This window comes from Hylobates moloch, unplaced genomic scaffold, assembly GCF_009828535.3.
Source record: "Hylobates moloch isolate HMO894 unplaced genomic scaffold, HMol_V3 SCAFFOLD_9, whole genome shotgun sequence".
NCBI lineage: Eukaryota > Metazoa > Chordata > Mammalia > Primates > Hylobatidae > Hylobates > Hylobates moloch.
Genome location: NW_026652284.1, coordinates 54,074,261 through 54,092,234, shown reverse-complemented (window position 1 = coordinate 54,092,234; position 17,974 = coordinate 54,074,261). Strand labels below are relative to the sequence as shown.

The window sequence follows — 17,974 nt, the reverse complement described above, 5'->3', positions numbered from 1 at the left end:
CTGATTACAGTGGAATTAGGAATCATTAACAGAAAGATTCTTGGGAAATCTCTAAATATTTGGAAATTAAAAAATATAAGTAATCTATGGTTTAAAAAGAAAGAAGGAAAGGTAAATTAGAAAGTATTTTAAACTAAATGACAACAGCAATACAACATTAGAAGATATTGCTAAAACAATATTTAGGGAGAAATTTATAGCTCCAAATGTATATATTTTGAAAGAAGAATGAACTCAAATATTTGACTTTAGCTTCCATCTTAAGAGACTAGAAAAAGAAGAGCAAATTAATCCCAAAGGAAGAAGAAAATGGATAACGTGAATAGCTTTTTTTTTTTTTTTTTGAGACAGGGTCTCACTCCGTCGCCCAGGCTGGAGAGCAGTGGTCTGATGATAGCTCACTGTGGCCTTGACCTCAAGTGATCTTCCCACTTCAGCCTCCTAGCTGGGACTTCAGGCATGTGCTACCATGCCTGGCTAATTTTTTTATTTTTAATTTTTGTAGAGATAAGGTTTCACCATGTTGCACTGACTGGTCTCCAACTCCTAGGCTCAAGTGATCCTCTTGCTTTGGCCTGAAGTGGTAGGATTACAGACATGAGCTATCATGCCTGGCCCTGAGTAGCTTTTTATATGTTAAAGAAATAAAAATTGTAGTAAAAGTCTACTTAAAAAGAAAACTCTAGGTCCGGATAGTTTCACTGGTGAATTATATGAGTTAAGGAAAAAATAATATCAATTTTATATGCTTTTAAAAATATTGAAGTGGAAGGAATTTTTTACAAGGCTCATGATGCCAGCATTACTGGGATACCAGAATCAGACAAATACATTTTAAGGAAATTACAGACCAGTATGTCTCATAAATATAATTGCAAAAATCTAAAAGTTTCAGCAAATCTAATTGAACAGTTTATTAAAAGGATGATATGTCATGACCATGTGGGGTTTGTCCCAGGAATGTGGGGTTGGTTTAATGTTCAAAAAAATCAGTAGTGTAATTTACCATATTAATGAACTAAAAAGCAAAAATCACGTGGTCATCTCAATAGATGCAGAAAAATCATTTGATAAAAATCTAATATTCAGTATCATAAAGACTCTCAGCAAACTAGGAGTGGAAGCGAACTTTCCCAGTCTGCTAATGTGCTTCTATGAAAAACCTTATTAGCTGACCTTGTACTTATTGGTGAAAAACTGGACACTTTTTTTTTTTTTTTGAGACAGAGTCTTGCTCTGTCACCCAGGCTGGAGTGGCACGATCTCGGCTCACTGAAAGCTCTGCCTTGTGAGTTCACACCATTCTCCTGCCTCAGCCTCCCTAGTAGCTGGGACTACAGGCACCCGCTATTATGTCTGGCTAATTTTTTTGTATTTTTTTAGTAGAGACAGGGTTTCACCAGGTTAGCCAGGATGGTCTTGATCTCCTGACCTTGTGATCCACCCGCCTTGGCCTCCCAAAGTGCTGGGATTACAGGCGCGAGCCACCGCACCCGGCCAAAACTGGACACTTTTTTTAAAAAAAGAAGACGGGATGTCCACTTTAACCAGTTCTGTTTGACGTTGCCATGGAGGTTCTAGCCCATGCCATCATGCAAGAGAAGGAAATACATGGTATTCAGATTGGAAAGAAATGAATAAAACTGTCCTTATTCACAGATGACCTGATTGTCTATGTAAAAATCTGATGGAATCCTACTAGAACTAATGAATTAGTATAGCAGAGTTGCAGGATAGAAGAGCAGTATGCAAAAACCAGTTGTGTTTCTATACATTAGCAGAGAACAATCATAAATGAAAATAAAAGAGTAGCATTTTCAAAAGCATCAAAAATATGAACTACTTAGGGATAAGTCTAACAAAATATGTTAAAGAAAATGAGAACTACAAAATACTGCTGCAAGAAATTAAAGGATACCTAAATAAGATACAGTTGATTCTCATTACTCATAGATTCTTTACCTGGGAATTGTCGTACTCACTAATTTTTATTTGTAACCCCAAAACCAATACTTGCAGTGCTTTTGTGGTCATTCTCAGACACTTGCAGGGGCAAAACATTTTGAATCACTCAATGCACACATACCCAGCTGGGATCAAACAAGACAATGCTCTGCCTTCTTTCTTTTTTTTTTTTTTGAGACAGAGTCTTGCTGTCGCCCAGGCTGGAGTGCAGTGGCGCGATCTCACGGCAGGTTCCTCACCCTGGGGTTCACGCCATTCTCCTGCCTCAGCCTCCCAAGTAGCTGGGACTACAGGCGCCCGTCACCTCACCCGGCTAATTTTTTGTATTTTTAGTAGAAACGGGGTTTCACTGTGTTAGCCAGGATGGTCTCCATCTCCTGACCTCATGATCCGCCCGCCTCGGCCTCCCAAAGTGCTGGGATTACAGGCGTGAGCCACCGTGCCCGGCTGACAATGCTCTGCTTTCTTATTTTGGGTTTCATACTGTAAGCAAGTGGCCCTTTGTTTATTTAGTGCTGCATTTTTTGCATGTTTTTGCTCTCTGTTGGTTATTTTGATGTTTAAAATGTTTAAAGTGTAATGTTTAAGTGCCATATAGTGTTTCTAAGTACCAGGAGGCTCTAATATGCCTTACGGAGAAAATATGTGTATTAGATAAGCTTTATTCAGGCAGGAGTTAAACAGTACTACTGGACGTGAGTTCAATGTTAATGAATCAGTAACATATATTAGTAATACATACTAAACAAGAAGTCTTTAAACAGAAACACATAAAACATGACATATGATCAGTTCACAAAAATGTCACCAGAAGCTTGCAAGAACCTAATACTTTAGTTCCCCTGGGAGCAATGGCTCTGTAATTGCTAATTCACGTAACTGTCATTGACATATTATTATCTCAATAATGGGAAGTGACTGTATATCCTGTTCATGGGTTAGAATACTCAACTTTGTTAAAATGTTGATTTTCACCAAATTACTCTGTAGATTTAAGAGACTTATATTTCAATCTTTGCAGGCTTTTTTATAGAAGTGCACGGGGTGATTCTAAAATTCATATGGAAATTTAAACAACTGTGAAAAAGAACAGTGTGGGAGCCAACACTACCTAATTTCAAGAATTACAAAGCTGTAAAATAGTTTGGCATAAAAATAGGTAAATACGCTGGAGAATTGCTTGAACCCAGGAGGCGGAGGTTGCAGTGAGCCGAGATCGCGCCACTGCACTCCAGCCTGGGCGACAGAGCGAGACTCCGTCTCAAAACAACAACAACAACAACAACAACAACAACAACAAAAAAGACAAATAGATCAGTGAAAACAGAATTGGTCGTCCAGAAATAATTATATGTAGATAACTAATAATTTTGACAAAGGCATAAAGGCAATGTAGTGGGAGAAATGTAGCCTTTTCCACATTTGGAAACAATTGGATATTGATATACAAAAAATGGATTCATACCTTGCACTGTATACAAAAACTAACTCAAAATGGCTTCTGGACTTAAATGTAAAACCTAAAACTATAATGTTCGTGGAAGAAAACAGGAGAAAACAATTTTTAGACCTCAGTTAGGTAATAATTTCTTAGATATACATTAAAAGTACAAACTATAAAAATTGATAAATTAGACTATTAAAATCTGCTCTTTAAAAGACACTGGTAAGAGAATAAAGAGGAAAGCCACAGTTTGGGAAAAAAATTTTTATTTGTTTCGTAGTGATTCCCCTTTATTATTTTCTAAGATGACTGTCCATTTGCTCCAACATTGTTAGCAATTCGTCTTTTTCCTACTACTTTATTTTTTTTTTGGAGACAGTCTTGCTCTTTTCCCCAGGCTAGAGTACAGTGGTACCATCTTGGCTCACTGCAGCCCCTCACCTCTTGGGCTCAAGTGATTCTTGTGCCTCAGCCTCCTGAGTAGGTGGGATCACAGGCACTACTTTTGTATTTTTAATAGAGATGGGGTTTCACCATGTTGCCCAGACTGGTTTTGAACTCCTGACCTAAAACGATCCACCTGCCTCAGCCTCCCAAAGTGCTGGGATTACAGGCGTGAGCCACTGTGCCTGGCCTAGAAGAAAATCTTTACCAAGCATATGTCTAATCAATAACTTGTATGTAGGATGTGTGAAGAACTCTTCAAATTCAGCAATAAGAAAAAAAAATCAAAAGTGGTAAAATATTCAGACACTTCACCACAGGAGATACAGATGACATATAAGCAAATGAAAAAAGTTAATTAACAATATTCATTAGGGAGATGCAAATTAAAATCACGAGGTATCATTATACACATATTTAGAATGACTGAAGTTAAGAAGACTGACCAAACTAAATACTGATAAGGACACACTGTATTTTTGTCCTGTTTAAATCTCTAGATAGCTTCATTGGAAAAGTTGGAGATGGAGGCACAACATGGCCTGCTTTGAATCAGATCCTTGAGCATTATTTTTCTGTTTTTCAGGACCATGGTGGCACTGTCAAGACTAGAAAGAACTTACTCTGGCTGGGCGCAGTGGCTCATGCCTGTAATCCCAGCATTTTGGGAGGCCGAGGCGGGTGGATCATGTGGGGTCAGGAGTTCGAGAGTGGCTTGACCAACATGGAGAAACCCCGTCTCTACTAAGCATACAAAAAATTAGCTGGGCGTGGTGGCGGGCGCCTGTAGTCCCAACTACTCGGGAGGCTGAGGCAGGAGAATGGCACGAACCTGGGAGGCGGAGCTTGCAGTGAGCCAAGATCACGCCACTGCACTCCAGCCTTGGTGACAGAGTGAGACTCTTGTCTCAAAAAAAAAAAATAGCTGGGCGTGGTGGCGCATGCCTGTAATCCCAGCTACTCGGGAGGCTGAGGCAGGAGAATCACTTGAACTTGGGAGGCGGAGCTTGCAGTGAGCCGAGATTGCGCCACTGCACTGTAGCCTGGGCGACAGAGCGAGACTCCGTCTCAAAAAAAAAAAAAAAAAAAAAGAAGATAAATGTACGATCACACAGTAAGCTGCTGTAACTTTTGTCATTCACCAGTTTGCAAAGTTTTCCCATGTCGGTTCATAAGCTCTGTACCTCTTTCTCTTTTCAAAGCTGTGTAATTCATGTAGTTTAACCAATTTTTGGTAAATAATAATATTTATCTTGTTTATAGTTTTTGCTATTATAGTCTTGTTTTCCAGATTATCATTGCAAATGTCTTCCTGTAGTATGAATCCTCAGATTAATAATTGCTGTTTTAAAGATAGGTACAATTGAAACTTTAATCAATGTTGCCCATCAAAAATTTTGTACTAATTTGTATTTGCACCAACAGAATTCTCACCCATTTTCCCCACATACTTGTTAATACTTAAATGATTATTTAAAAAAATCTTTATCAGTCTACACTTGATCTTAGCCAAAAGGCCGAGAAGCGATAAAAAATCTTTATCAGTCTAATAGGGGAAAATTATATATCACTGGAATTTGAATTTTTCTTTCTTTCTTTTTTTTTTTTTTTTGACAATCTCACTCTGTTGCCCAGGCTGGAGTGTAGTGGTGCCATCTTGGTTCACTGCAACTTCTGCCTCCCAGGTTCAAGCAATTCTGGTGCCTCAGTCTCCCGAATAGCTGGGACTACAGGCATGTGCCACCATGCCTGGCTGATTTTTGTATTTTTAATAGAGACAGGGTTTCACCATGTTGGCCAGGCTTTCACCGTGTTGGCCAGGCTCTTTAACATTCTTTTGAACAGGTATATTTACTCAAGAAATTATGTGAATTAATTGTGTGTACCTTTGCCCTTTTTTCCTATTGGCTTTAAAAAAATTGATTTATAGTATCTTTTTATTTCATGAATGTTAACAGTTTGTTTTACTGTTTTTTTTTTTTTTTTTTTTTTTTGAGACGGAGTCTCGCTCTGTTGCCCAGGGTGGAGTGCAGTGGTGCAATCTTGGCTCCACTTGCAACCACCACCTCTCGGGTTCAAGTGATTCTCTCGCCTCAGCCTCCCGAATAGCTGGGATTACAGGCACCTGTCATCATGCCTGGCTAATTTGTATATTTTTGTAGAGACGGGGTTTCACCATGTTGGCCAGGCTGGTCTGGAACTCCTGACCTCAGGTGATCTGCCTGCCTTGACCTCCCAAAGTGCTGGGATTCCAGACGTGAGCCACCATGCCTGGCCTTTCTTCACATATTGCAAGTATTTCTTCGGTATACAAAAACTAACTCAAAATGGCTTAGACTCTTTTTTTAGTGTCGTATGTGGTATGTTTTGCTTTAGAGAAGTTTTATATTTTTATGTTGTGAACTATCAGTTTTTGCCTTTATGGCTTCTAGGTTCCTGTTCATATCTAGGAAGGCCTTCTGTGTTACAGGAATATGACAGATATTTAGCTAATTTCCATTAGTTTTTGTGAAATTTTTGTATTTTGCATTTTAATATTTCTGAAATTTATCTTTGTGTTTATGTCAGAGAGGAACTTAAATTTTTTCCTAATGGACAGACTGTTAAAAATGGAGCAGTTTGATGCCTGGGTAGTTTGTCGATAATTTTGCTTGGACAGCCGTTTGTTAGGGTCTAATTTGAAAATAGAAGGTTCGTTTTAGTTAATAGCTGGGGACATATCTGTCAGATTGCTTCTAGAAGGCAAGAGCCCATGAAAGGGTCCTTTGCTCTTTTGACTTTTTTCTTTCTTATTTTACTTGGGAATTAGGATGAATTCCCTCCAATAGCAGAGAATAGAGAAAGGGGAACCAGTAAAGAGACATAGAAACTGTGTTTAAGGCCAGGCATGGTGGCTCACACCTGTAATCCCAGCACTTTGGGAGGCCGAGGTGGGCGGATCACTGGAAGACAGGAGTTCGAGACCAGCCTGACCAATATGGAGAAACCCCGTCTCTACTAAAGATACAAAATTAGCCAGGCGTGGTGGCGCATGCCTGTAATTCCAGCTACTCGGGAGGCTCAGGCAGGAGAATCACCTGAACCCAGGAGGTGGAGGTTGTGGTGAGCCAAGATTGTGCCCTTGCACTACAGCCTGGGCAACAAGAGTGAAACTCTGTCTCAAAAAAAAAAAAGAAAAAAAGGAAAGAAACTGTGTTTAAGTCATTTCTGGGACCAAGGATGGAAAGGATTCTTTGGAATGATTTGCCTTGCGAAGTGAGGTAGTCTGTGACCTTACTAGCAACAGTTCTGGCTGGAATATAGCTACTTTAAAAAATGGTACTTTAAGTTCTGGTTTAGGAAACTTGGTATTCTAGTGAATTCTGGTCACAGTTTTATTCTGCTGTTTTTTCTCATGCATTCTGTATTCTGCCAGTGTTCTGCTTGCATTTGCTAGAAGGTTATGTTTTATGTGCTTTCTCCTGCGTCTACACTTCTTGAAAAGCTTGGACTGTCTTTCTCTCACGTTCCCTTGTTACCTAAGTGAATTTTTGCTTTCCTTATCTAATCACCACCTCTTAAAACTGCCTTTCCATACACCCTTTGTCTAAGGAGTTTTTGTAACAGCCTTATTATAGTACTTATCATATTGTGATTTATTGTGTTTGTCTATTGTCTGTGTCTGTTTCTTCTATCAGACTGTGAACTCCTTTGGGGACAGATCATTTTGCCTGTGAGCTACATTATTTTGTAGCTTGTTCAATGACTTGAACACAGTTGCTGTGTTTCTTCACTGGTTCCTACACGTACAAATGAACAGGCAAAATGAAGATTCAAATTCCAGAGTCCAGGACATTTTGTGAAGACGTAAAAATAGAGTGAATCCAAAAATAGAGCATATTTATGTTTTTGTTGGATATGCAAATACTGTTACTATAAATATGTATTTTACCAGTGTTTCTTATCAAAGTTGTAAGTTATATCTAACCAAGTTTCATATCAGTGAAGGTAGAATATTTCCTAGCACACATAAACCTTTAATATAATTTATATCATATTTGAGAATTTTTCAGTGGAAACAAACTTGTGGGTTTATAAGTCAGTGGAAAAAATAATAACAAATACATGCTTTTCACAGACTACTACAGAAATATATTTGTTTTTTGTTTTGTTTTGTTTTGAGAGAGGATCTCACTCTGTCACCTAGGCTAGATTGCAGTCTGGAACTCCTGGGCTCAAGCAATCCTTCTATCTCAGCCTTCTGAGTATCAAGGATTACAGGCATGTGCCATGACATATGGCTAATATTTTAATTTTTTTGTAGAGACGAGGTCTCACTATGTTGTCCAGGCTGTTCTCAAACCCCTGGCCTTAAGCGATCCTCCCTCCTCTGCCTCCCAATGTACTGGGATTACAGATGTGAGCCACTACGCCCAGCCAAGAAGTATATTTGTATGAGTGAAATCAATTTATCGTAACAGAATATTTTAACTAAGAATATTTTTACTTAGTTTCGTAAACTCTTTTTTCATGACTTTTTATATTACTGTTTTAATATTTTGATGATCGTGTAATTGTTTTAACAAATGTTTAAATCAGAATAATAATGAATTTTTAATCATTGTTAACAGTGTTTGGTATTATCTCATTCAATCCATGCAATTATCCAGTGAGATAAGAACAACTATTATCTCTATTTTAGTTTGTGGGAAAGTGAGATTTAAGTACTTTCTCAAGGTCACACAGATATTAGTAAGTGACAGACATATCCAAAACAGGCTCTTAATCATCATGTGGCAGTTGCTCTTTCAAAGTGGCAGAGTCTGAGATTGTGAATCCATTTTTATTAATTTTATTTACTTCTAAGTAGGTCTCTACTATTCCAGCCACCAAATGGACTTGAAGCCTATTTCAAAATATCTTCAGTGATAACATCTATAGGTCTTTGAAAATGTATACCTATGTAACATTATGTGCATTTCTCACTTTTTTTGCACTACTGACTTCTCTAAAAAAGATTTATATAACTTGTTTATGTGTCTCAGATTTTATAGACCAGTCTGTTTTTATAGATTCTCTATCCAAATTTTGGTGCAATTTAAAAGTTATTGCTGTATTACTGAGCTCTCTGTCAAGTAAGGATCCTATTAAGATTTCTCATTAAATAAAGGAACAACTATTTGTTTTAATCCCTTTTTAAAATAAAACATTACAACTATGACTAATTATTTCCTAATTTGTCAACTTTAAACATTTTGATTTTAATTTTGAAGCTTTATCAAAGTGGGATCTTGGACACTTCTCACACTAAAACTTCAGTCACCCATTAAAATGTGTTATTGGATTCATGTTAACTTTTATGAAGCAGGAAGTCAGAATTAATGGAATATAAGTTTTATACCATGTTATTTGTTAACATTTTCCTTTAGAGGATTTAGATTAGGTTTTCATACCAAACGGGTTCATTATAAATGAACCATTTAAATCGCTGTTTAATAGGTGTAGAACCTATGCTATTAGAAATTTTCATAGTATAAAATTTTCACACTATGTTTGTATGCTTGTAATATTTTTTGCATTGTAACAGATGAATATGCAGCATTACTGAATTATGAAAATTACACAATGATGGTATAAATGCTATTTGTGTTATGCAAAATTGGCTGATTTTTATCAGACTTTAATATTTTCTCATTTTTAACCAATTATTCTGCTTTTGCTTTTTGATATTAAATTGGCTGTGCTGTCTGTTGCACTTGAATTCATGCAATGGTATGCAAAAGCCAAAACTGATTATCGTCTCAGGTTACCTTGTATTTTCTTATAACGACTGACTTTCCAAATTGAACAGGATGTTTTATAAAATTTGTGTGATACGCAATGGAATAGGTAAAATGCAGGTTTTCTCAAAACTGTCTTGACTTTTGTCTTTTTTGTACTTTTCCCAAAAGTAATAATTACTAGTTTTTTTTTTGTTTGTTTGTTTGCAAGCCACTTACAATGACTTAATTGTAGAATCTACTGTCAGCTGTCTTGGCCCTACAATTGGTTGCTTAGATTCTCTTTCTGTTCACTTAGGTCTTACCAGGTGCTTACATAGTTTCCTTATAAAATAGTTTCTTAATCATAATTATTGCAGTCAAGCCATTGTACAAATTATTGGGCCTGTTAAGAGTATTAGAAATGTAAAAGAATATTATTTTTAATATTAAGCTTTGGCCTAGGAAGTTTGTAGATGAAGTTCCTAAAGCCAGCCATTTTCATTCATTTTAAGTATTCTTGTGACTACAATTGAACTGTATTTATTGTGACTATAGTTTAAATGAGCAGGAAGTAATCCACTTGCATGTTTTATGCTTAGATTTTAAAATATTTTTTGGCATTTTTTTATGGGAAGTGAAAGAAAAAAGTAATTAAATGTGTCTGTAAATGAGAGAAAGGAAAAATATAGGATAAAATAATGTGGTATTAGAAAAATATTCTGAAGCTATAATAGTACCTTGTATTTGCGTTATAGTTTAGAAAACCATATCATACATTTGCAACTCTTAATCTCACAACAACTTTGGGACTTAAGCGGGATAGATTTATTTCTCTCATTTTATAGAAAGAATAGAAGGCTTAGTGAGTTTAAGTAAAATCATTGAGATCTTGACAGTTAGAGAGGACTTCCTAAACAAGATGTAAAAAGCACACACCATAAAAGGAAAAGTTGATAACTATAATCCAAAAATAAGGATAGAAGCCTGTAGTTCAGCTACTTGGGAGGCTGAGTAGGGAGAATAGCTTGAACCCAGGGTTTGAGTCCGGCCTGGGCAACATAGTGAGACTGTCTGTGAACAAGAAAAAACCCAAACAAACATAAAATAGTAGTGGAGAAAAATATCCAAAGAACAATAATGGGATACTGTTTGTCAAATATCAAATTATCAGAAATTAAAATACTTGATTATATTCCATGTTTTCGAGCTTGAGGAGAAATGGTAGCGGAAGGTAATTTGGTACAGTCATTTTGAGAGCTGTTTGACAGCATGCTCTCTTTAAGAGTGAAGAATTGGAAACAACCCAGTGTCTCAGTAGAGGAGTGGAGATAAAAAAAACTGGTGCAATATTGTAATAGAAATTCTATGGTAGTTAAAATTAATGTGCTAGATCTATATAAGTAAAAGTCTTGAGAACACAATGAAGAGTGAAGAAAGTAAACTGTGAGAATGTTTATTATAATACTATAATACCATTTATGTGAGTATAGAACCACATACCTAATACTCTGTAAAAGATATAAGGAACTTAACAGGAATGGAATACCACCTATTTTTTTTTTTTTTTTAATAAGAGTTAAACATGGAACATGGTTAATAAGCACTGGGTGTTAGGTACATGGGCACTTGTTAAATTATTCTTTTTACAACTTTGAAAATTTATTTAAAAAAACAGAAAGGGGAGTTAATTTGTTTAGAGTAACCGAAAAATTGTAGTTGGAAGAGCTAGTACTTAAACTTAGGACCTGATTCCCAAGTCTAGAGCTTTTTCTAACATGCTACCTCATAATGAGAAGGAAAAAAATTGAGATGAAAGGATCAAGGTAGACAAAATTTAGTTTCATAGTAATAAGAACCAGGAAACATATGTGTTTCTAGTAAATTTTTTGAGGGGAAAGGAAAGTTTATAAGATAAAAAATTATTATAATTTTACTTTAAAATCTTTAAGCATGCTGTTATATACATAGAACAACTTAGGTACTTAGGAAAAATTTTACCTTAATTTATTGTTTAAAATGTGATACATATTTCTGTTGCATGTAATGGAAGACATTAGGTAATTTGAATTTTTAAAATACAAAATTCATGAAAATAATTTAAATATAGTCTGCCTTCAAAGTCAAAACTAGTTTTTCTTCCATTTTGTAAAGTCATTCTTCACAAAAACTTTATAGCCTTTTTATTTACAGCTTCTCTCCAAGATAAAATGGCAAACCCAAAAGAGAAAACTGCAATGTGTCTGGTAAATGAGTTAGCCCGTTTCAATAGAGTCCAACCCCAGTATAAACTTCTGAATGAAAGAGGGCCTGCTCATTCAAAGGTAAGGTTATGAAGAGAGGTGGTGAGACATACTTATCAAACTAACAGATTTATCATCTCAGATTTTAATTGTGCTTTATTTTGGGGAGTGGGGGTTAGGCAGATGGCTTGAAGGCTTTTAGTTCTACATTAATAATATTTCAAAGTATGTAACTAAACTATTTTGTAGCTCACTATGGTTTACAGAGCTCTTTATAGTACTTCATATAAATCTTAATAAAACCACATGATATGTGGATTTTTGATTTCCATTTTGTAAATTAAACTCAGGCACAGGAAAGTTAAGTGACTTGTTTAATAGTTCATAAGTGCCAGTGCCAGTACTTGAATATATTTTCTTTGGCTCCCAAGTATGGTGTGCTTTCCATTAAATCACAGCTGCTAAAGTAGAAATGGAGACAGAGTAAATATGCCAACAGTTACCTAGTGAGACATCTTTTCCAATGTTATATTTAACTCTAACATTAATCATTTATAAAAGTTGTATATACCACTGTTCTTATTATCTCTGCATTCACTTAAATTGTTTTTTTAAATGGAAAGCAATTTTTATTTATATATAGCTGTACACTTCTATGTTTGCATATATACATGTTACAAATCTACAACTAATGCATTTATGTTTGAGCTCTATTCAATTGCTTACAATATCTTAGTTGTGCATAATTTTCTATGGCACATTTAAATCTTGGCTATTGGAGATTATCATAATGATCATAAAATTTGTATATAATGTGGCAGCATTTGTTCTCTAAGGGTTGATTAATCTTCTTAAAGCAACTGGCTATTAGGTTATTTGCATTCTGGCATCTCTTACAAACTAAGGAAAATAAGAGGAAACTACAATTTGTCAATTTTGTTTTCTGTTAGTGGTTTTTGTGAAGGATTTAGGGGCAACAGTTTAATTTGTTCATCTTTTGTTCCTGCTTTAGCAGAAAAAATACTTGCAGCCTTGGTCTACCTTTCCAGGTATATGTCCTGACTCTCTTTCTGATTCATTCTGCCCTTAATCATGTTGAACTGTTTCCATTTCTCAGAATGCTTTATGTTCTTTTCACATCTCTCTGCCTTTGCCTAAGTTGTAGTGTCTTTCTGCCTTGAAGGTCCTTTTGCCCTTATTCATTGTTGAGCACTCAGCTCCATGTTACATCTTCCACACGTTTGTGAAACCTCTGATTCCTCTACTGGGCCTCCAGTGGGACCTATAGTTCTCTGTGGTAGCCGTTACTGTGTTATAGTACAGTAATATGTGTTGGTCATTAGTTTTGTGCTAGACTGAGCTTATTTTTGGGTGTGTTTTTTACTCTTCTACATTTCTTGGTCCTTGTAGTATATACTCTTTGATCCTCATAGCCAATTCCAGGTGTTCTTCCTTAAGACAATCCCCCAGTTTTGAGTTTCATGTTAGCAGACACACTTCCCACATTCCCTCATGATTGTCACTTACATCTGGGTGATTCCATCACATTTCTTATGGCTCACTTTCACTCTCTTCAGCATTCCCCATTTTAATTTTTGGTGATTTCAACACTTAAATAGATGATTGTTCCAGCATGTTGACCTTTCAGTTTCTTTTTTTTTTTGCTTTCACAATTTTTTTTTAATTTTTTTTAATTTTTTTTATTTTTTATTATTATACTTTAGGTTTTAGGGTACATGTGCACAATGTGCAGGTTTGTTACATATGTATCCATGTGCCATGTTGTTTTGCTGCACCCATTAACTCGTCATTTAGCATTAGGTATATCTCCTAATGCTGTCCCTCCCCCCTGCTCCCACCCCACAACAGTCCCCGGAGTGTGATGTTCCCCCTCCTGTGTCCATGAGTTCTCATTGTTCAATTCCCACCTATGAGTGAGAACATGCGGTGTTTGGTTTTTTGTCCTTGCGATAGTTTACTGAGAATGATGTTTTCCAGTTTCATCCATGTCCCTACAAAGGACATGAACTCATCATTTTTTATGGCTGCATAGTATTCCATGGTGTATATGTGCCACATTTTCTTAATCCAGTCTATCGTTGTTGGACATTTGGGTTGGTTCCAACTCTTTGCTATTGTGAATAGTGCCGCAATAAACATACATGTGCATGTGTCTTTATAGCAGCATGATTTATAGTCCTTTGGGTATATACCCAGTAATGGGATGGCTGGGTCAAATGGTATTTCTAGTTCTAGATCCCCGAGGAATCGCCACACTGACTTCCACAATGGTTGAACTAGTTTACAGTCCCACCAACAGTGTAAAAGTGTTCCTATTTCTCCACATCCTCTCCAGCACCTGTTGTTTCCTGACTTTTTAATGATGGCCATTCTAACTGGTGTGAGATGGTATCTCACTGTGGTTTTGATTTGCATTTCTCTGATGGCCAGTGATGATGAGCATTTTTTCATGTGTTTTTTGGCTGCATAAATGTCTTCTTTTGAGAAGTGTCTGTTCATGTCCTTCGCCCACTTTTTGATGAGGTTGTTTGTTTTTTTCTTGTAAATTTGTTTGAGTTCATTGTAGATTCTGGATATTAGCCCTTTGTCAGATGAGTAGGTTGCAAAAATTTTCTCCCATTCTGTAGGTTGCCTGTTCACTCTGATGGTAGTTTCTTTTGCTGTGCAGAAGCTCTTTAGTTTAATTAGATCCCATTTGTCAATTTTGGCTTTTGTTGCCATTGCTTTTGGTGTTTTAGACATGAAGTCCTTGCCCACGCCTATGTCCTGAATGGTGTTGCCTAGGTTTTCTTGTAGGATTTTAATGGTTTTAGGTCTAACATTTAAGTCTTTAATCCATCTTGAATTAATTTTTGTATAAGGTGTAAGGAAGGGATCCAGTTTCAGCTTTCTACATATGGCTAGCCAGTTTTCCCAGCACCATTTATTAAATAGGGAATCCTTTCCCCATTTCTTGTTTTTGTCAGGTTTGTCAAAGATCAGATAGTTGTAGATATGCGGCATCATTTCTGAGGGCTCTGTTCTGTTCCATTGATCTATGTCTCTGTTGTGGTACCAGTACCATGCTGTTTTGGTTACTGTAGGCTTGTAGTATAGTTTGAAGTCAGGTGGCGTGATGCCTCCAGCTTTGTTCTTTTGGCTTAGGATTGACTTGGAGATGCGGGCTCTTTTTTGGTTCCATATGAACTTTAAAGTAGTTTTTTCCAATTCTGTGAAGAAAGTCATTGGTAGCTTGATGGGGATGGCATTGAATCTATAAATGACCTTGGGCAGTATGGCCATTTTCACGATATTGATTCTTCCAACCCATGAGCATGGAATGTTCTTCCATTTGTTTGTATCCTCTTTTATTTCATTGAGCAGTGGTTTGTAGTTCTCCTTGAAGAGGTCCTTCACGTCCCTTGTAAGTTGGATTCCTAGGTATTTTATTCTCTTTGAAGCAATTGTGAATGGGAGTTCCCTCATGATTTGGCTCTCTGTTTGTCTGTGATTGGTGTACAAGAATGCTTGTGATTTTTGTACATTGATTTTGTATCCTGATACTTTGCTGAAGTTGCTAATCAGCTTAAGGAGATTTGAGGCTGAGACGATGGGGTTTTCTAGATACACAATCATGTCATCTGCAAACAGGGACAATTTGACTTCCTCTTTTCCTAATTGAATACCCTTTATTTCCTTCTCCTGCCTGATTGCCCTGGCCAGAACTTCCAGCACTATGTTGAATAGGAGTGGTGAGAGAGGGCATCCCTGTCTTGTGCCAGTTTTCAAAGGGAATGCTTCCAGTTTTTGCCCATTCAGTATGATATTGGCTGTGGGTTTGTCATAGATAGCTCTTATTATTTTGAGATATGTCCCATCAATACCTAATTTATTGAGAGTTTTTAGCATGAAGAATTGTTGAATTTTGTCAAAGGCCTTTTCTGCATCTATTGAGATAATCATGTGGTTTTTGTCTTTGGTTCTGTTTATATGCTGGATTACATTTATTGATTTGCATATGTTGAACCAGCCTTGCATCCCAGGGATGAAGCCCACTTGATCATGGTGTGTAAGCTTTTTGATGTGCTGCTGGATTTGGTTTGCCAGTATTTTATTGAGGATTTTTGCATCAATGTTCATCAAGGATATTGGTCCGAAATTCTCTTTTTTGGTTATGTCTCTGCCAGGCTTTGGTATCAGGACGATGCTGGCTTCATAAAATGTGTTAGGGAGGATTCCCTCTTTTTCTATTGGTTGGAATAGTTTCAGAAGGAATGGTACCAGTTCCTCCTTGTACCTCTGGTAGAATTCGGCTGTGAATCCATCAGGTCCTGGACTCTTTTTGGTTGGTAAGCTATTGATTATTGCCACAATTTGAGAACCTGTTATTGGTCTATTCAGAGATTCAGCTTCTTCCTGGTTTAGTCTTGGGAGGGTGTATTTGTCGAGGAATTTGTCCATTTCTTCTAGATTTTCTAGTTTATTTGCATAGAGGTGTTTGTAGTATTCTCTGATGGTAGATTGTATTTCTGTGGGATCGGTGGTGATATCCCCTTTTTCATTTTTTATTGCATCTATTTGATTCTTCTCTCTTTTCTTCTTTATTAGTGTTGCTAGCTGTCTATAAATTTTGTTGATCTTTTCAAAAAACCAGCTCCTGGATTCATTAATTTTTTGAAGGGTTTTTTGTGTCTCTGTTTCCATCAGTTCTGCTCTGATTTTAGTTATTTCTGGCCTTCTGCTAGCTTTTGAATGTGTTTGCTCTTGCTTTCCTAGTTCTTTTAATTGTGATGTTAGGGTGTCAATTTTGGATCTTTCCTGCTTTCTCTTGTGGGCATTTAGTGCTATAAATTTCCTTCTACACACTGCTTTGAATGTGTCCCAGAGATTCTGGTATGTTGTGTCTTTGTTCTCGTTGGTTTCAAAGAACATCTTTATTTCTGCCTTCATTTCATTATGTACCCAGTAGTCATTCAGGAGCAGGTTGTTCAGTTTCCATGTAGTTGAGCGGTTTTGAGTGAGTTTCTTAATCCTGAGTTCTAGTTTGATTGCACTGTGGTCTGAGAGACAGTGTGTTATAATTTCTGTTCTTTTACATTTGCTGAGGAGAGCTTTACTTCCAACTATGTGGTCAATTTTGGAATAGGTGTGGTGTGGTGCTGAAAAAAATGTATATTCTGTTGATTTGGGGTGGAGAGTTCTGTAGATGTCTATTAGGTCCACTTTGTGCAGAGCTGAGTTCAATTCCTGGATATCCTTGTTAACTTTCTGTCTCGTTGATCTGTCTAATGTTGACAGTGGGGTGTTAAAATCTCCCATTATTATTGTGTGGGAGTTTAAGTCCCTTTGTAGGTCACTCAGGACTTGCTTTATGAATCTGGGTGCTCCTGTGTTGGGTGCATATATATTTAGGATAGTTAGCTCTTCTTGTTGAATTGATCCCTTTACCATTATGTAGTGGCCTTCTTTGTCTCTTTTGATCTTTGTTGGTTTAAAGTCTATTTTATCAGAGACTAGGATTGCAACCCCTGCCTTTTTTTGTTTTCCATTTGCTTGATAGCTCTTCCTCCATCCCTTTATTTTGAGTCTGTGTGTGTCTCTGCATGTTAGATGGGTTTCCGGAATACAGCACGCTGATGGGTCCTGACTCCTTATCCAGTTTGCCAGTCTGTGTCTTTTAATTGGAGCATTTAGCCCATTTACATTTAAAGTTAATATTGTTATGTGTGAATCTGATCCTGTCATTATGATGTTAGTTGATTATTTTGCTCGTTAGTTGATGCAGTTTCTTCCTAGCCTCGATGGTCTTTACAATTTGGCATGTTTTTGCAGTGGCTGGTACCGGTTGTTCCTTTCCATGTTTAGTGCTTCCTTCAGGAGCTCTTTTAGGGCAGGCCTGGTGGTGACAAAATCACTTAGCATTTGCTTGTCTGTAAAGTATTTTATTTCTCCTTCACTTATGAAGCTTAGTTTGGCTGGATATGAAATTCTGGGTTGAAAATTCTTTTCTTTAAGAATGTTGAGGCCGGGTGCGGTGGCTCACGCTTGTAATCCCAGCACTTTGGGAGGCCGAGGCGGGTGGATCACGAGGTCAGGAGATCGAGACCACGGTGAAACCCCGTCTCTACTAAAAATACAAA

At 36.9% G+C, this 17,974-nt stretch overlaps 1 protein-coding gene across 12 annotated transcripts in view; it reads left to right on the top strand.

The window, feature by feature from the left end:
* The window catches only part of STAU2 (staufen double-stranded RNA binding protein 2), a 337,228-nt gene that overhangs the window by 27,829 nt on the left and 291,425 nt on the right, over positions 1-17,974 (top strand). For 7 of the 12 annotated variants that reach the window (XM_032759847.2, XM_058444329.1, XM_032759849.2 and 4 more), the window contains one exon: positions 11,785-11,915. The exons of the other annotated variants lie outside the window; for them this stretch is intronic. In XM_032759847.2, the coding sequence (XP_032615738.1) occupies positions 11,802-11,915 (114 nt within the window). In that variant the 5' untranslated portion in view covers positions 11,785-11,801. The remainder of the gene's footprint in view (positions 1-11,784; positions 11,916-17,974) is intronic. 12 annotated transcript variants of the gene reach the window in all.